General features: G+C 45.4%; 7 protein-coding genes across 7 annotated transcripts; 4 read left to right on the top strand and 3 right to left on the bottom strand.

Annotated features, from left to right (window-relative positions):
* Positions 1–6: 6 nt before the first annotated feature.
* On the bottom strand, positions 7–815 carry LOC118803405 (histone H3-like; the record flags this gene model as incomplete). Its single annotated transcript, XM_036563906.1, has 1 exon — positions 7–815. A coding segment is annotated over exon 1 (491 nt), but the record flags the coding sequence as incomplete, so codon positions are not given.
* Positions 695–1,461, bottom strand: LOC118803400 (histone H2A-like). Its single transcript, XM_036563902.1, has one exon. It carries the CDS (start codon positions 1,305–1,307, stop codon positions 921–923), a length of 387 nt encoding a protein of 128 aa, XP_036419795.1. The 5' UTR covers positions 1,308–1,461; the 3' UTR covers positions 695–920.
* A 550-nt stretch (positions 1,462–2,011) lies between these two features.
* LOC118803401 (histone H2B) lies at positions 2,012–2,746 on the bottom strand. Its single transcript, XM_036563903.1, has one exon. It carries the CDS (start codon positions 2,577–2,579, stop codon positions 2,205–2,207), a length of 375 nt encoding a protein of 124 aa, XP_036419796.1. The 5' UTR covers positions 2,580–2,746; the 3' UTR covers positions 2,012–2,204.
* A 3,530-nt stretch (positions 2,747–6,276) lies between these two features.
* LOC118803402 (histone H4) lies at positions 6,277–6,611 on the top strand. Its single transcript, XM_036563904.1, has one exon. The coding sequence runs from the start codon at positions 6,277–6,279 to the stop codon at positions 6,586–6,588; it is 312 nt and encodes a 103-aa protein (XP_036419797.1). The 3' UTR covers positions 6,589–6,611.
* Positions 6,612–6,832: 221 nt separating this feature from the next.
* On the top strand, positions 6,833–15,599 carry LOC118803408 (neurofilament heavy polypeptide-like). The gene is made up of 4 exons (XM_036563913.1): positions 6,833–7,859; positions 12,416–13,109; positions 13,690–13,974; positions 14,562–15,599. The coding sequence occupies exons 1-4, from the start codon at positions 7,277–7,279 to the stop codon at positions 14,989–14,991; spliced, it is 1,992 nt and encodes a 663-aa protein (XP_036419806.1). The 5' UTR covers positions 6,833–7,276; the 3' UTR covers positions 14,992–15,599.
* LOC118803396 (histone H1-like) lies at positions 12,502–13,420 on the top strand. Its single transcript, XM_036563897.1, has one exon. The coding sequence runs from the start codon at positions 12,502–12,504 to the stop codon at positions 13,111–13,113; it is 612 nt and encodes a 203-aa protein (XP_036419790.1). The 3' UTR covers positions 13,114–13,420.
* Positions 13,481–13,994, top strand: LOC118803398 (histone H2A-like). Its single transcript, XM_036563899.1, has one exon. It carries the CDS (start codon positions 13,592–13,594, stop codon positions 13,976–13,978), a length of 387 nt encoding a protein of 128 aa, XP_036419792.1. The 5' UTR covers positions 13,481–13,591; the 3' UTR covers positions 13,979–13,994.
* Positions 15,600–17,919: the final 2,320 nt, after the last annotated feature.

Here is a 17,919-nt window from a genome sequence, read left to right on the forward strand (position 1 = left end):
TCGAACAGACCCACCAAGTACGCCTCGCTAGCCTCCTGCAAAGCCATGACGGCAGAGCTCTGGAAGCGGAGATCGGTCTTGAAGTCCTGAGCGATCTCCCGCACCAGGCGCTGGAAAGGCAACTTGCGGATCAACAGCTCTGTGGATTTCTGGTAACGGCGGATCTCCCTGAGAGCCACGGTACCGGGCCTGTAACGGTGAGGCTTCTTGACGCCGCCGGTGGCCGGGGCGCTCTTGCGCGCAGCCTTGGTAGCCAGCTGCTTCCTCGGGGCTTTACCACCGGTGGACTTACGAGCGGTCTGCTTGGTTCTTGCCATGTCTTCGAACTCTACTTTTCTCTGCGAAGCAAAAAGAATGAACTCGCGCGCACACCTCCGCTCTTTTATGCTTTGGAGCTGCTCTCCGCCCTCTGGGCATCTTGGATGTGAGCGCCTCCCATTGGACGGCAGTCCACGCCTCAGTCTAACGCTATTGGGCGTCTTCTGTCGCGCCAACATTTTCAAAACACAAGACACTGCCCCAACGCCGTGGCGGGCTTCTGCATTATAGCCGAACTAATAAGCATTTTTTTTCTTCCTTACACGTGGTGTGTAACGTTATTCTGATTTTTGCTTTTCTTTATTATACCGCTGTTATTTCACCTTAACCCGCGCCCTTATACAGACGTTCCTGTGTGTTTATTCACTACATGTGTTAGAGTACAATAGAATCTTCAAAGCCTTTTTTTCAGTATACAACGGCGGAACATGTAGAGATGCTTTGCCTTTTGTTTCACTCTAATGTACACACAATCACCGATCGATCAACGGCCGCCTTTCTTTTTGGTGGCATGAAAGAAAGAAAAACTGCACTCCTGTCGCTGAGGTGGGTGGCTCTTAAAAGAACCGTTGGATATATACGAATCAAAAGAGAAAACCAGTTTACTTGGTCTTGGCCGCCTTCTCGGTCTTCTTGGGCAGCAGGACGGTCTGAATGTTGGGCAGAACGCCACCCTGAGCGATGGTGACTCCTCCGAGCAGTTTGTTGAGCTCCTCGTCGTTACGAACGGCCAGCTGCAGATGACGAGGAATAATACGAGTCTTCTTGTTGTCGCGAGCGGCGTTACCGGCCAACTCGAGAATCTCAGCGGTCAGATACTCCAGCACGGCAGCCAAGTAGACGGGAGCACCGGCGCCGACGCGCTCGGCATAATTACCTTTGCGCAGAAGTCTGTGCACACGGCCCACGGGGAACTGCAGCCCAGCGCGGGAGGAGCGAGTCTTGGCTTTAGCCCTAGCCTTCCCGCCGGTTTTGCCTCTTCCGCTCATTTTACGTTACTATCGACTTCGTCACACAAAGTTGAAATAAAGAACCTCGGTCACCGAACGCCCTTCATATAGGCAAAGCGGCTGCGTTTCTATTGGCTGAAATGCGACGGCCTCCAACAACCAATCCCTTTAGCGCCGTCAAAGGGTCCGCCCACTGTACGACCCGCTTCTCCACCTCCCCTTCGTGTTGCCTCCTGCGTGTGTGTGTGTGTGTGTGTGTGTGTGTGTGTGTGTGTGAGTGAGAGAGAGCGAGAGAGAGAGAGACAAAAGTGGGAAGGAAGTAAAGAAACGTATACACGGCACGGTTTTCTGTTCCATTCCCGCTCCTGTTTTCATCCATGTAAATGCAAAACTCGGTTACTGTGTCGAGCCCGGCGCTTTCCTATATTTTATTTTGGCTACCAATTTAAATTAAATTAGTAATAACTTTATGTGTAGTGCGAAGGAAAACCCAACTCTTCCTGTTAAGCTTGGATCTAAACTCAAAACTTACTAACTACAGCATACCTCTGCAGGACATGTACCTTATTGATTATTATTATGATCCACTTATTACTCTTTTTTAATGAAGTTTGAGCTCTCTCTCCATTCATCCCTCCCACACTCACTGGCATCTTCTGACTCCGCTGTGGAAAACCTTCAAATACAGTAACACACAAGAGAATATCAAAAAGTATCTGTGCGTATATATATACATACATACACACACATACATCCATACACACGTTTTATTTATTTATTATTTGCCCGCACAACCGTAATTTCTCCCCACCTACAATGTAAAATCGTGTCTTTATTCAAATATACAAGAAGGGGGAGCGGGGGAAACACTCTTTAAGCGAAATCTTGGGTGGCTCTTAAAAGAGCCGTTGGGTTTGATCAAGTCGGGATCACTTCTTATTTGGAGCTGGTGTACTTGGTGACGGCCTTGGTGCCCTCGGACACGGCGTGCTTGGCCAGCTCACCGGGAAGAAGCAGGCGCACGGCGGTCTGGATCTCCCTGGACGTGATGGTGGAGCGCTTGTTGTAATGAGCCAAACGGGATGACTCACCGGCGATGCGCTCGAAGATGTCGTTGACAAACGAGTTCATGATGCCCATCGCCTTGGAGGAAATGCCGGTGTCGGGGTGGACCTGCTTCAGCACCTTGTACACGTAAATAGCATAACTCTCCTTCCTAGACTTTCTACGCTTCTTGCCTCCCTTGCCGGCCGTCTTGGTCACGGCTTTCTTAGATCCCTTCTTCGGCGCGGATTTCGCGGGTTCAGGCATTGCTCTCCTCTTCGAGTAGGACTGAAGAATGAGGAGACGCGCCCGGCACCGGCTTATTTAGACTCCGACATTCAAAACTCCGCCTTCACAACGCTGTCAAACGATCATTGGACAGCAATCAAAGACTGCTTGGCGGACGACTCCCAGCTCTCGCCTAACGCCCCCTCCTCTTCCTCCCCACCAGCTAAAGAGTTTTCCTTTGTTCACGTTCCCGCGCATTCTTAGCTACCGTGTGTGCTGTACAACAGAGTTGTGCCTGTCAGACTTGTTCCTAATATAGCGATTTTGTGTTGTCTTTTTTCCTACCGCATGTACACACACGCACGTAAGCTAAACACTCATTAACTCACGCAAGTGCATAAAATGACAATACAGCTTAAAACACTTGTGGGACCCGTGAAGCTACTTTATATACTCTCCCCTCTTCTCCTGTTGTTCAGGCGTTAGACTAAGCTGACGCTATCCGTCTTTAAAAGGTAACTCTCATCAACTCACCAAAGCGCATTTAACCAACACTTTTCGGGATTATCAAGCTACTTTATAACGTTACTAAGAAAACTAAGAAACTAAGACTAAGAAAACATATATATATATATATATATATATATATATATATAACACACTGACAATTTTGATGAAGCTTGTGCGCCGTCATGTGGTCAAACCGTGAACTGGCAAGTCCGAGAAAGACCATTGTAAATGTTGAACTACTGTATGAAATGACGTGATTTGCTTGTTGTAATTACTCTAAAATTATTGTCATTTTATTTTCTATTTTATTTACGGACCATCACAAACACAGTAATTCAAGAAGTCACTTAGTAAAAAAGTATTTCCACATTTTACGAAAGTCTCACTTATTCCACTACTTGCTGGTTCACATTTTAACCACACGGTGGCGACCAAGCTCCATCGATGACAAATCGCCCTCAGCCAAAAACCCCAATTAATTATTTGCATATTTACGTCGCATGTGAGACAGATTTGTTGCATTTACATGACAGCAGGCACTGAGTGGTATGAGGTAAACTCAAAGCACATATTATAGACATAACTAACTCAAACTTGCATCAATATTATAGTGTAAAGTAAAGTGCATAGTGAAAGTGTCATTACAGTAATAGTTATGATATATTGCACAGTGTGTATTAATCGGAGAGGAGACACAGTGATGTGGATCAGCGCAGTTCAGATAGCAGGAGATTAGTACCATCTCTGCAGAAGCACTGAATGTGCTTCTCTGTTTATCCAGTGTAGCATGCAGAGGGTTTGAGGTGTTATCCATTATGGATAACGGCTTGTTCAGCGTCCCCTGTTCTGCCACAACCTCCAAAGAGTCCAGCTTGACTCCGACAACAGAGCCAGCCTTCCTAATAAGTTTATTTATTTTGTTCAGAGCACTTTTGTTAATGCTGCTGCCCCAGCACACAACAGCATAGAATAAAGCACTCACTACAACAGACTGGTAGAATGTCCATAGGAGCTTAGTGCACACACCAAAAGACCTCAGCCTCCTCAGGAAGTAGAGACGGCTTTGGCCTCTCTTGTACACCGCGAGAGTGTTACAGCTCCAGTCCAGCTTGTTGTCCAAGCGCACACCCAGATATTTGTAGGTCCCGACCACCTCCACAACAACTCCATCAATAGTGACTGGTGACAAGGCATCTCCTTAGTCTTACTGATGTTTAGCTGCAGCTGGTTCAGCTTACACCAGTCAACAAAGTCCTTCACCAGCTTCCTGTATTCCTCCTCCTGTCCATTCCTCATGCACCCCACAATGGCCGTTTCGTTCGAGAATTTTTGCAGATGACACGACTCTGTGCTGTACCTGAAGTCAGAGGTGTACAGGTTGAACAGGAATGGAGCTAACACCGTCCCATGGGGTCCCCAACACTGCACACAGCCTTGTCTGAGACACAGCCCTGCAGTCACACATTCAGTGCTGTTGAATGCCTTCTCTTGGGGACAAGATGTTTTCCACATAACTGGGACTCTCTTCAGGCTGCAGCTCAGATTAAAGATGTGCTGAAGAATTCCACACAGCTGCTCCACACACAGTTTCAGCACCGTGGGTTCAATGCCATCAGGTCCTGCTGCTTTGCTCTGCTTGAGTTTTTTCAGTTCAATCTTCACCTGACAGGCAGTGAATGTAACATCACTGGACATTCCAGTTGTGGGGGGTGGCTGAGAGGTGTCCATTGCAGACAGTGGTTGCTGATGGTCACAGGTGTGAATGGCTGTGGTGGAGGAAGGTGAGGCTGTGGATGGCCCATGGTGTAATTGTGTAGGTGTGTTAATCTGCGTAGGAGACAGACGCAGTGGAGCAGGAGAGGAGCCGTTGTCAAACCACACAAAGAACTGGTTTTACTGATTTGCCCATTCAGGCTTTCCCCCTGCTGGGATAGGGCTGCACTGGTTGAAGCCAGTAATGTCTTTTAGGCCTCTCCAGACATCACGAGTGTTATTCCAGCTTGGACTTGTACTCCTCTTTGGCCTTCTTAATTGAGATTTTAAGCTCTTTTTGTACCCTCTTCTTATATATTTATATATTTATGCCTATATGTTTATGTTCCTATATATTAAAATCAGTGTCTAAGTTAAACATAATAAACACATATTGTGCCATAACAACACATCAGCGTGTTCATTATCCTAAAACAGCTGGTGTGTAAAAGCGGAGAAACACATTTACTGAGTGTCGATTAAGACACGGGTTTCCGAGCTCAGTCGGTAAAGGGGATGAAATCCTACACAATATGTGTGATATTTAACTGCTCTCTTTCAGAGTGTAGTGATGATATGAGTGACTGAATAAAAGCAGCACCGAATATGGAGTTTCATTATTAACGTGCTGATCAGAGAAAACACACAGCAGAAAGACCAGCTCTGGGGTTTTGGGCTGAGGGCGATTTGTCATCGATGGAGCTTGGTCGCCACCGTGTGGTTAAAATGTGAACCAGCAAGTAGTAGAATAAGTGAGACTTTCGTAAAATGTGGAAATACTGTGTTACTGAGTGACTTCTTGAATTACTGTGTTTGTGATGGTCCGTAAATAAAATAGAAAATAAAATGACAATAATTTTAGAGTAATAACAACAAGCCAATGACGTCATATCATACAGTAGTTCAACATTTACAATGGTCTTTCTCGGACTTGCCAGTTCATGGTTTGACCACATGACGGCGCACAAGCTTCATCGGTACGTGCCTGAGAGCTATAGTATTAATTTCCTATATAAACTCTCTTATATGTATAAATATATCAAACGTACAATACGGACACAAAAATGTTCATACCTGTTTGTATTTGGTATTACATTATTCTTATTTTTATTCTTTTTTTTTCTTTCTTTCCTTTCCCTGTTCTTTTCTTTCTTTCCACCTCCCCCTGGACCATTTTTGACGTTTCGACTTAAAATGACATACGATTTGAAGTGAAATGCTACTACTAATAAAGACAATGATAACAGTAATAGTTATGATAATATGAGTGTTATTTGTTTCATGGCAGTATTTGCCTTGTGTGCTTTCTCTGATTCCATCGTGTTGCTGTTTTATCTGTAGTCTCTGTTGTGCATGGCTCCGCCTCCCGCGACTTGGTTTCAACTAGGTCCTGTAGAGGAGCATAAGTAGCGCGTTGGGCGTTGCGGACTTTCACTCGTTGTCTGCTTTTCGATTTCGAGAGAATACAGGAGCCATGTCAGGAAGAGGAAAAGGTGGTAAGGGACTCGGTAAAGGCGGCGCTAAACGTCACCGCAAAGTGCTTCGCGATAACATCCAAGGCATTACCAAGCCGGCTATCCGCCGTCTGGCTCGCCGTGGCGGCGTTAAGCGTATCTCGGGTCTGATCTACGAGGAGACCCGTGGCGTGCTCAAAGTGTTTCTGGAGAACGTGATCAGGGACGCCGTCACCTACACCGAGCACGCCAAGAGGAAGACCGTCACCGCCATGGATGTGGTTTACGCTCTGAAGCGTCAGGGCCGAACTCTGTACGGCTTCGGAGGTTAAACGCTCGACTCGAACAACGCTAAACCCAACGGCTCTTTTAAGAGCCCCGCACATACTCCAAAAAGAGCTGCTTTGTATGATTTATTTAGCATAAGTGACAATGTCAAAACATGGTGGTTCCATTATTTAGGTATAGTCGTATATACTGTGAATACTGTATATGAACTGTAAAGTTGTTAGTTTATATACATATAAATAAACTGACAATTGTGTACACACACGACAAACAAACCACTTTTTTTTTTTTTTAAGAGCACAAATAGAGAGCCGGTTGGGGTGAATCGTATTATGATACTTTATAACGTTACTAGCTTGATAATCCCGAAAAGTGTTGGTTAAATGCGCTTTGGTGAGTTGATGAGAGTTATCTTTTAAAGACGGATAGCGTCATCTTAGTCTAACGCCTGAACAACAGAAGACAGGTGGGGAGAGTATTTCAAGTAGCTTCACGGCGTTGTATACTGAAAGAGAGGTTTTGAAGTTCCTATTATACTCATGTAGTGAATAGAAACACACAGGAACGTCTGTACAAGGGCGCGGGTTAAGGTGAAATAACAGCGGTATAATAAAGAAAAGCAAAAATCAGAATAACGTTACACACCACGTGTAAGAAAGAAAAAATGCTTATTAGTTCGGCTATAATGCAGAAGCCCGCCACGGCGTTGGGGCAGTGTCTTGTGTTTTGAAAATGTTGGCGCGGCAGAAGACGCCCAATAGCGTTAGACTGAGGCGTGGCCTGCCGTCCAATGGGAGGCGCTCACATCCAAGATGCCCAGAGGGCGGAGAGCAGCTCCAAAGCATAAAAGAGCGGAGGTGTGCGCGCGAGTTCATTCTTTTTCCTTCGCAGAGAAGAGTAGAGTTCGAAGGTATGGCAAGAACCAAGCAGACCGCTCGTAAGTCCACCGGTGGCAAAGCCCCGAGGAAGCAGCTGGCTACCAAGGCTGCTCGTAAGAGCGCTCCGGCCACCGGCGGCGTCAAGAAGCCTCACCGTTACAGGCCCGGTACCGTGGCTCTCAGGGAGATCCGCCGTTACCAGAAATCCACAGAGCTGCTCATCCGCAAGCTGCCCTTCCAGCGCCTGGTGCGGGAGATCGCTCAGGACTTCAAGACCGATCTCCGCTTCCAGAGCTCTGCCGTCATGGCCCTGCAGGAGGCTAGCGAGGCGTACTTGGTGGGTCTGTTCGAGGACACTAATCTGTGCGCCATCCACGCCAAGAGAGTCACCATCATGCCTAAGGATATCCAGCTGGCCCGCCGTATCCGCGGAGAGCGCGCTTAAATTAAACGGAGCGCTCACAAGTTGCCAAAAAAACACCCCAAAGGCTCTTTTAAGAGCCACATAAGCGTTTCAGTCCAAAAGAGTGAATTTTCTAGTCAACTGCTAGTTCTTGTGAGTGCTGTGATGTTATATATCTAATATATGTTAATTTCTCAATATCTGAGCGTGTCTGCGGTTGTTCTGTTGTGTGGATAATGTCACACTATTTAAAAATGATACTGTAATATTGTGAGTTTGTATGTGTTTGTTATATATACACATATATATATTTATATATACATGGAAAGAGCAAGATCTATTTGTATGAACAAACAATGTTTGTGTTTATATAGGTATTCACATACATATTTTTATGTAGTTGTAGTTTAAGCAAATATGGTCTAATTAAATGCATTAACAGTGCATGCGGATGTGAAAGGGTAGTCCCTTTTTTAAAGTGCACATTTGAATTAATGAAAACAAGTCATTGTGTGCACATGTATATTTATATTAACAATTATAGCTTTTTACCTACAAATACTTTACCTACGTGCTGTGTGTGTGTGTGTGTGTGTATTTCTGTATTTGAAGGCCTTCCAGAGTGGAGTCAGAAGAGACTCAAAAATAAACAAATAAAGGTTAAAGTACGTGTCCCGCAGAGGTATGCTGTAGGTAGACTGAGTAAGTTCAGGCAGTTCGTAGGCTGGTGAATTTAGAGCATTGTTTAACTCTACTCAGTGCTGAAACGTTTTATTTATTTTTCTCTCCCAGTAGCAATTCTTTGACTCAGCACCCCTGATCCAGCTCATCAAGTGATTATGAACTGGATCAGGTGTGGTGGGGCAGGGAATATTTGGAACACGGTGTTGGGTGGCGTGGCGTCAAAAGCAAGCAAAATTGAGAACCCCTGAGGACTAAAGCATGGCTTTAGATTTGTGATAAGGTGAGACTGTGATAAAAGTAGTTCTATATCTAGGCATCAGGTCAACAAAGAAGTTAGAACGAGTCAAAATAAGTTTGGAGCTCGGCTTTAGGCTTTTGATGAAGCTTCAGGAAGTATGAGCAAGTACCTATCAAGGCCTCAGGCTTGAGTTAGAGTCATGTTAAAGTTCGAATGAGTAGAAGTGAGTTTACAGCTAGGCCAAAGATGTATGGTGAAATGAGAGTAAGTACTAGTAGGTTAGAAGCCAGGCTTTAGCTCTGTGATATAGAGCCAGGTATTTGGCTCATTGTGTAGTTGGAGTAAGTAAAATTGATCCTTAGGCTAATGGTAAAGTGCCAGTGAGTACAGGTAGGTTAAGAGGTAAGCCTTGTGTTAGAGTAAGCAAAAGTAGTTTTACATAGGTTTATCACTAAGCCTTTGTCTTCAAAAGTAGTCAGTGTACTCCACAGGTAACTGTGGAGCTAGGCCTCAGGCTAATGATGGCGTTAGTGTGAGAAAGTTATTGGTTCATCAGGCTCATGATGAATTGAGAGCATTTTTATATTTATATATAGGCCTCAGGCTAATGGCAAAGTTACAGTGGGTACAAGTAGGTTTAAAGCTGGGCCTTAGGTGCCTGATGAAGTTAGAGTGAGCAAATGGAGGCTTATAGCTGGGCCTCAGACTTCTACTGTGGTTATAGTGTGTAATAATAGGTGCAGGGCTAAACCTTAGGTTTATTGTGTAGTTAGAGCTAGACCATGGGGGCATGATGATATAGGTTAGAGAAAATAGAAACGAGATTAGGGCTAGAGCATAGGCTTATGATGAAGTCAGAGTAAGCAAAAATGGGCTTCAATCTAGGCCCCAGGCTTATGCTGAGGTTAAAGTATTTAAAAACAGGTTAATAGCCAGGGCTTTGGCTCCTGATCTAGTTGGCTTTAATAAACAGAGGTAGAGGGCAAGCTGTTAGGCCAATGATGAAGTTCTGATGTGAAAATAAAAAAAGGTTCAGGGCAAGGCCGCATGCTCATGATAACGTTAGAAAAAGCTAAGGGTGGTTTACAGCTAAGGCTCAGGCCTTTATCATAGTGAAATGAGGAAGCCTGAGGCATAGCTGTGAGGTTATTTTTTCCTACTCGAGCTTCATCGTAAGCCTTATGTCTTGTTATGTACCTCCTTCCTTTCAGTCTAACTGCATCATGAGACTGAGGACTAACTCTAAATCTATTTGTATTTACTATAAGTCTACAGTGGAAGTGCTAAAGTCAAAGTTAGTGAACAACAGGTTATTAGCTAGGCCTTGGGCTTTTATGGTAGCTAAAGTGAATGAAAAGAGGAACCTAACAAGACATCATGCTTATGATGAAGCTATGAGGAGATACTACAAGTAGCTACAGAGTGATGCCCTAAGCTTATGATGAAGTCAGAGTGAGCAAAACTATGTTTAGAGACGTGTTTTGAAGTTAGAGAAAGTAAAGGTGAGTTTACAGCGAGGCCTCTGGCATGTGAAGGTAGAGTTCACGTGTGTGTGTGTGTGTGTACAGAGCAAGGCTTTAAGCTTATGATGTAGTTATAGCAAGCAAAAGTAGTTTTAGAGCAAGGCCATAGCCATATGATGAAACAAAGACAAGTAAAAGGAGGTACATGAGGTTAGATAAATAAAAGTAGGTATAGAGTGAGACTAGAGCTACGCATCAGGCTTGTAATGCAGACAGATTATGCAATAGTGGGTTAAGAGCTAAGCATGTAAAATTAGGTACAGAAAAAGCCATTAAGCTGAGGATAAAGTTACAGTAAGCGAAAGCAGGCTGACTGCCATGCCTCAGGCTTATAATATGGTCAAATAAACAACGGTAGTGTTAGAGTAAGGCCTTTGGCTCTTGCTGATGTTAGAGTGAGTAAAAGCAGGTTACTTGCTAGGCCATGGGCTTATAGCATGGTGGATGTTAGTAGTTAGGCCTTAGGCCCATGATGTAGTTAACATGAATGAAAGGAGCTGTGATTAAAGTAAAAGCAGGTACAGAGCAAGCAATTAGACTAAGCAAAAGGAGGCTTACAGCTATGCCTCAGGTTTATAGTGATGGAGTAAGTAGCAGTAGATGTAGAGTTTGGCCTTAGGTTTCTGAAGAATTTTGAGGAAGCAAAATAAGCTTTCCAGCTAGGCCTCAGACTTGTATTGTAGTCAGAGTAAGTGATGATAGGTTTAGAGCTAGGCCCTTGGCTTATGGTGAAGTTAGACGGAATAATAGTGGGTACAGGGCTGGGCTTTGGGCTTAAGCTGGATTTAGATAAGCATCAAGAGCCTCACAGCTAGGCATCTGGTGTAGTCAAAAACGTAATTGATTTAGAGCAAAGCCTTATGCTTATGAAAAAAGTTAGATTGAACGGTAATCCTCTAAGGCCTAGCTGTTTCTTACTCTAGCTGTAAGATAGGGTATAGAGCTAGGCCTTTGGTTTATGTTTGAGTTAGTGAGTGAAAGGACATCTACAGCATGCAATTAGACATACAATGAAGTTGGAGAAATGAAAGTAATTGCACCATCAGCTGAAAGCCTAGCTCTGTAGTCTGAGTAAGCCAAAATTTAGCTTTTCAGCTGGGCCTCTGGCTCATAAGGTACATAGAGTAAGAGATGTTAGGTTTAGAGCTCGGCCTTAAGTTGTATGGGGAAATTAGAGAATCTTAAGGTAGGTTTAGGACAAGGTCTTAGGCTAATGATGAAATCAGAGGAAGCAAAAGGACGCTTCCAGCCAGGCCACAGGCTTATATCGTAGTTGGAGTGTATGTAAGAGTAGATTTAGAGTTAGTGAAAGCAAGTTAGTCAGCTGGAATAAAGGGATTTTGGCTTATGATGAAGTTGGAGTAAGTGAAAGGAGGCTTATAGCTAGGCCTTGTGCCTTTATTGTAGTAAAATAAATAAAAATGGTTTCAGTGCAAGGCCTTAGATTCATGAGGAAGTTAGAAAAAAGCACAAACCTAAGATCCAGCTGTATAGGTCCTGTTACTTACTCTATGTATATTTTAAGCTAGGCCTTAGGTTTATGATTGTAAAAGTTGGTGTAGGGCAAGGCCTTTAGCTTCTGTGCCTAAGTATTGATTCTTATATCATTATTGATTATTTCTCACTAGTCAAGTGAAAGTTTATTCATATAACAGCACATCAGCAGAGAGCAGGCTCTGTCCCCAGCGGCCGGCGGCTTACGCGTGTGCTTTACTCGCTCCAAGAAAGCTCGTTTAACCCCTAATCAACGGGGCGCTCGGCCAGTGGGAATTCGCTCACGCCCTCGCCGAGGCTCTCCCTGAACGCGGCGTTGAGCTCTCCGAAGGCTCACGCCGCCGTTTGCCACCGTTTATCACAGATTATTGCGCTAAATACACCACATCTTGTTCGGAGCGGGTGGCGCGCGGCGCCCTTTTGAGAGCGCCCTGCGAAACGAGGCATCGCTGCGCGCTCAATCCCGGACTTAGGAAACACAGCAGAGTCTCTTCTATAGGACCGAGCCGTTGGACGCTCTCCAGGTACCGCTTTCGCTCTTATTTTGGTTGCTAAATGCCACAAGAAAACACAGGTAAGAGCGCGTCACTGAGGCACGGCTGCACAGCGCCCGCCGGGTTGAGTCTACACCGTTCCCATGTGGCTTTTAAGGGGCCGGCCCGTCGCCGGAGAGGGAGGTTCCTCTGAACAGTGCAGCTCGCGCTCATTCTCGCTCCGCTCGCAGCAAAGGTAGAACGATGGCAGAAGGTGCTCCCGCTCCAGCCGCCGCCGCGCCGGCCAAAGCTCCCAAGAAGAAAAGCGCTGCCCGGCCTAAGAAAGCCGGTCCCAGCGTCGGCGAGCTCATCGTCAAGGCTGTTTCTCAGTCTAAGGAGAGGAGCGGCGTGTCTCTCGCCGCCCTCAAGAAGGCTCTGGCTGCCGGCGGCTACGACGTGGACAAGAACAACTCCCGCGTCAAGATCGCCGTCAAGACTCTCGTGACGAAGGGCACTCTGGTGCAGACCAAAGGCACCGGCGCCTCCGGCTCCTTCAAACTCAACAAGAAACAAGCCGAGCCCAAGAAGAAGCCGGCAAAGAAAGCGGCGCCCAAAGCCAAGAAGGCGGCCGCCAAAAAGCCCGCCGCTGCTAAGAAGCCCAAGAAGGTAGCGGCGAAGAAGCCCGCGGCCGCTAAGAAATCGCCGAAGAAAGCCAAGAAGCCGGCGGCGGCCAAGAAAGTCGCCAAGTCTCCTAAGAAAGCCAAGAAGCCGGCAGCCCCGAAGAAGGCGGCCAAGAGCCCGAAGAAAGCGAAGGCGGTCAAACCCAAAGCAGCCAAGCCCAAGGCGGCGAAAAAGGCCGCCCCCAAAAAGAAGTAAACGCGCCGTTTTACCTTCGTGTCCTGTTTTCCCCACTCAAAAACGGCTCTTTTAAGAGCCAAACCCACATTTTCCTCTCAAAGAGCTCAGTTTTCATTCTTCCTGCACAAAGTCTTAATTACTAAGTAATTATATGACCAGAAAGCACAAAACTAAACATTATAGTTGAGCTGCCATTTGAGGTTACATGGATGAGAATGGGAGGGGGAATTGGGATAGGAATTTAGTGGGAGAACAAGGACGCGTATACGTTTCTTTGTCTCTCACTCACACACACACACATGCGGCAGCACGAGGGGGGGGGGTGCGGGGTACGTGGACAAGAACGGTGGGCGGGACCTAGAGTTTGACGGCGCTAATACGATTGGTTGTTGCATTTCAGCCAATAGAAACGCAGCCGCTTTAGCTATAAGAAGGGCGTTCGGCGACCGGTACTCATTATTTCAGTTTAGTTCGGCAAAGTTGATAGAAGTGCAAAATGAGCGGAAGAGGCAAAACTGGTGGTAAAGCTAGGGCCAAAGCCAAGACTCGCTCCTCCCGCGCTGGGCTGCAGTTCCCTGTGGGCCGTGTTCACAGACTTCTGCGCAAAGGTAATTATGCCGAGCGTGTTGGCGCTGGCGCTCCCGTCTACTTGGCCGCCGTGCTGGAGTATCTGACTGCTGAGATCCTCGAGTTGGCCGGTAACGCCGCTCGTGACAACAAGAAGACTCGTATTATTCCTCGTCATCTGCAGCTGGCCGTTCGTAACGACGAGGAGCTCAACAAACTGCTCGGAGGAGTCACCATCGCTCAGGGTGGCGTACTGCCCAACATTCAGGCGGTACTGTTGCCTAAAAAGACTGAGAAGGCAGTCAAGACAAAGTAAACTGGCTTTGTCTGATTTTCTTGAGGTAACCAAAGGTTCTTTTAAGAGCCACCCACTTCTGCGATAAAAGTGTAGTTATTTCCTTGTCAACCACCCGCCCATCCCTCCTAAACGAAGAGAAACTGTCCATCAGTCTAGGATTACTTACGTGAGCGTGAAATGAGACACAGCAATCCCACATTCCCCGACTGCATACTGAATATTGTTTAGAAGCTTTCTTTCTACTCGCACTTAACGCAAACTAAAACAAAAACGTTCATATAATGACGCCAGTTATGACGCAATAACGCGTTTCACGCATAAGATGTAGAAAAATTTAGAATTTCAAATTAATCTTGAAAAGATCTACATATTAACAAACACAGGATGATGATACAGGAGCCAGGCGTTGGGAAAAGTATCGTTTTTTTTTTCTTTCCAAAAATGGCGCGAAAGAAGACGCCCAATAACGCTTAGGCTGTGTGTGGGCGACTGTGCAATGGGAGGCAAGCACATCGGTCTTGCCCAATGAGAGGCGAACAGCTCCAGTGTTTAAAAGAGCCGTGATGTGCGCATGAGCTTATTCTCTCTCTCTTTTCTCGAGAACAGTTGATTTCGAAGCCATGGCAAGAACAAAGCAGACCGCCCGTAAGTCCACCGGTGGCAAAGCCCCGAGGAAGCAGTTGGCTACCAAGGCTGCTCGTAAGAGCGCCCCGGCCACCGGCGGCGTCAAGAAGCCTCACCGTTACAGGCCCGGTACCGTGGCTCTCAGGGAGATCCGCCGTTACCAGAAATCCACAGAGCTGCTCATCCGCAAGCTGCCCTTCCAGCGCCTGGTGCGGGAGATCGCTCAGGACTTCAAGACCGATCTCCGCTTCCAGAGCTCTGCCGTCATGGCTCTGCAGGAGGCTAGCGAGGCGTACTTGGTGGGTCTGTTCGAGGACACTAATCTGTGCGCCATCCACGCCAAGAGAGTCACCATCATGCCTAAGGATATCCAGCTGGCCCGCCGGATCCGCGGAGAGCGCGCTTAGATTAAACGGAGCGACCACAAGTTACTCAAACACCCCAAAGGCTCTTTTAAGAGCCGCCGAACTGTTTCAGTCCAAAAGAGCGAGTTTTCTAGCGAACTCAGTTCTTTTGTGTTGTGATGTAGTAACAGATCTCGAAGAGGAGCCCGCGAGCTTCTCTCTGCGGAGTCGTGAGGAGCTGCTTAGTTCCAGCTCAGATGTTCATCCCGTGTTTGATCAGAGTCCGTAATGCAGTGAGGAGTTTCGAGTCTTACAGAAAGAGATGAGAATGAACTCGTTAGTACTTCATCACGGAAATGAGCGGCTGGAGAATCAGAAGTGCAGCACAGTCGAGTATTGTGAGCGCGTGACTAGCGCTACGAACATCACGTACATAGTGAATATGTAGGGCTGCGTTATTGGAGTAAGAGTTTAGCGAGAAAATCACCCCGTGTGTGTGTGTGTGTACGCGCGCGCATCTAAACGAAGGCGGCCGTTCAGAGGAGCTTTCTGCTCAGTATTTACCCAGCACTACAAACACCACCACACACTAAACACAAACACAGCTCTTAATGATGATATGAGTGACTGAAGAAAAGCAGCACCGAATATGGAGTTTCATTATTAATGTGCTGATCAGAGAAAACAGAGCAGAAAGACCAGCTCTGGGTTTTTGGCTGAGGCGGGTTTGTCATCGATGGAGCTTGGTCGCCACCGTGTGGTCAAAATGTGAACCTGCAAGTGGCAGAATTAGAGATACTTTGGTAAAATGTGGAAATGTTGAGTTACTGAGTGACTTCCTGAATTACTGTGTTTGTGAGGCTCCGTAAATAAAATGGGAATAAAATGACAATAATTTTATAGTAATTATTACAACTAAACCAAATCATTTCATACAGTAGGTCAACATTTACAATAAGGAGTTTGATGTTTTTTTTTGTTGTTGTTTTTGTGTGTGTGTGTTAATTAAGATGAGTTTTATACCTATCATGGATTTATGTATTTATTTATTTGTTTCTGTTCCCTGTTCTTTCTTTCTTTTGTTGTACTTTGAACCATTTTGTCTTAAAATGTCATGTGATTTGAAAGGCTGTGAAACGCTGTTACTATTAATGACAGTAATAGTAATAGTTATAATAATGAGTGTTATTTATTTACTTTGTGTTTAAGCAATAAACTTCCAAAAAGGCCTTAGTTTCTGAGATTCCCCCACAGAGGTAGAACAAAGCACAATCATGTCTTTATGTAACTTTAATATCTCAGGTTCATGAAATGGACAGTTTAATAACATACTGTACTGTAGATTTTGTGTAATTCATTTAAAGTACATTACAATAAAAGATTTTGTCCAACACAGTAAAATAATAGTTCTTGATCATTGAATATATATTTAATATATTCTGTAATAATAATAATAAATAAATAACAATGAAGTACACAAATTCAGTATGACATGCCAACAATAAAATCATTTCTCATTCAGCATCAAACATCAGTATAAAGTTGTTTTTTTTTGTTTGTTTGTTTGTTTGTTTTTTTTTGTTCTTATATTTCTCCTATTAAATGTATAAATGTGTTCAGCTCTTTTTTAGATGATTCTGTCTCACCGAACAGGAAAGCCGAGATATTAAACCTTATTTCCGAGATTAAGGCTGTACAGTGAGTCACAGCAGCAGGTCTACATGTCCAAAATGTTCCGAGTCTCAGTTCACTGAGGTAAAAAACCCAAACTGGCATCTTGGTGAAGCACCTGCACTGTCAGAGCGACTGGACTTCACTCTCATTTACAGCCAAGATGGAGGTCCAGGAACTCACCACAGTGACCGCAGTATCAAGTCTTTACTGAACACCTTTCCAGAGACCACCAGACAACAAGCACCAGGGTGGGCAGTGAGTCTGTTCAAACACAGTGAGTATGTATGAGATCTACAGACACATCAGAGGCAGAAACACCAGCTAATGAGGAAACAGCAGCCAGGCCTTCTGTGGCTTTAACACCACGTCTGCAGGTGGCAGTGCCGCCTCATTTGGAGCAGAACACAGTTCTGGATCAAATGAAACACTTACGGTTGTGAGAGGAAGTGTGAGCTGCGTTAAAGAGGAGCTGAAAGAACTGTAGACATTATGTGAAGTTCAGTGAGCTCAGTGCTGAGTAATATAGGGGTACCATGTGACGGTGAACCTGTTCAGTCATTAATGAGGGAGTCTGAAAGAGTCGAGCTCGGATTTGATCAAACTGACTCTCCCTTTAAAATGAATCAGCTCTTCTCAGAGAAATTTCACCTCGTCAAGCCTAAAGAAATATTTCTTGTCCACAGGACGGACACTTCACTGAAACAGGGGCAGCCGAAGTTTAGACACCGACTCGTCAATATATTCCAATTATTGACACAATCAAGTTTTTAACTCAGCTGTGACGAAATAGTCCACTGTAGTCGTGGGTCATTCTGTAGTCGCGTTATATCAGGATCTCCGGGTCTGAGCTCGATTTTTCTACGGTCAGAATGAACGGGGGCTATGAAAAATCGCCTCTGTCGCCTCCTGTGTTAAATAAAAATGACCAGAACCCGATACGGTTTGTCCTGAACATTTCCCCCCAAACATCACTGGATCCTCCGAATTACGAGGTCGTTAAAGAGCCTTAACACTCATATTGCTACAATAAAGCTAAAACTACCGCGCATCATTTTGACGGCACTAAGCTACAGGACACTATGGCGGACTGTGCCGGTGCTCTAACGAGCTGTGCTACCTTGTCAAAATGTCCTACCGTAGCGCATATTTACACTTATACCCGTAAACAGAACCTCTAGGTGGGACATTTTGACAGTGCAAAACTCCTTATCAAAAAATACCGCCACTGTTAAAACTACGAGGCTCAATTTAGCTTCTTCGCAGCTTCTTCTTTGAATCCTCCCGTTCCACCTTAAATGGTGCTGCAGTTGTGATCAG

This window comes from Colossoma macropomum, unplaced genomic scaffold (assembly GCF_904425465.1).
Source record: "Colossoma macropomum unplaced genomic scaffold, Colossoma_macropomum, whole genome shotgun sequence".
Classification (NCBI taxonomy): domain Eukaryota; kingdom Metazoa; phylum Chordata; class Actinopteri; order Characiformes; family Serrasalmidae; genus Colossoma; species Colossoma macropomum.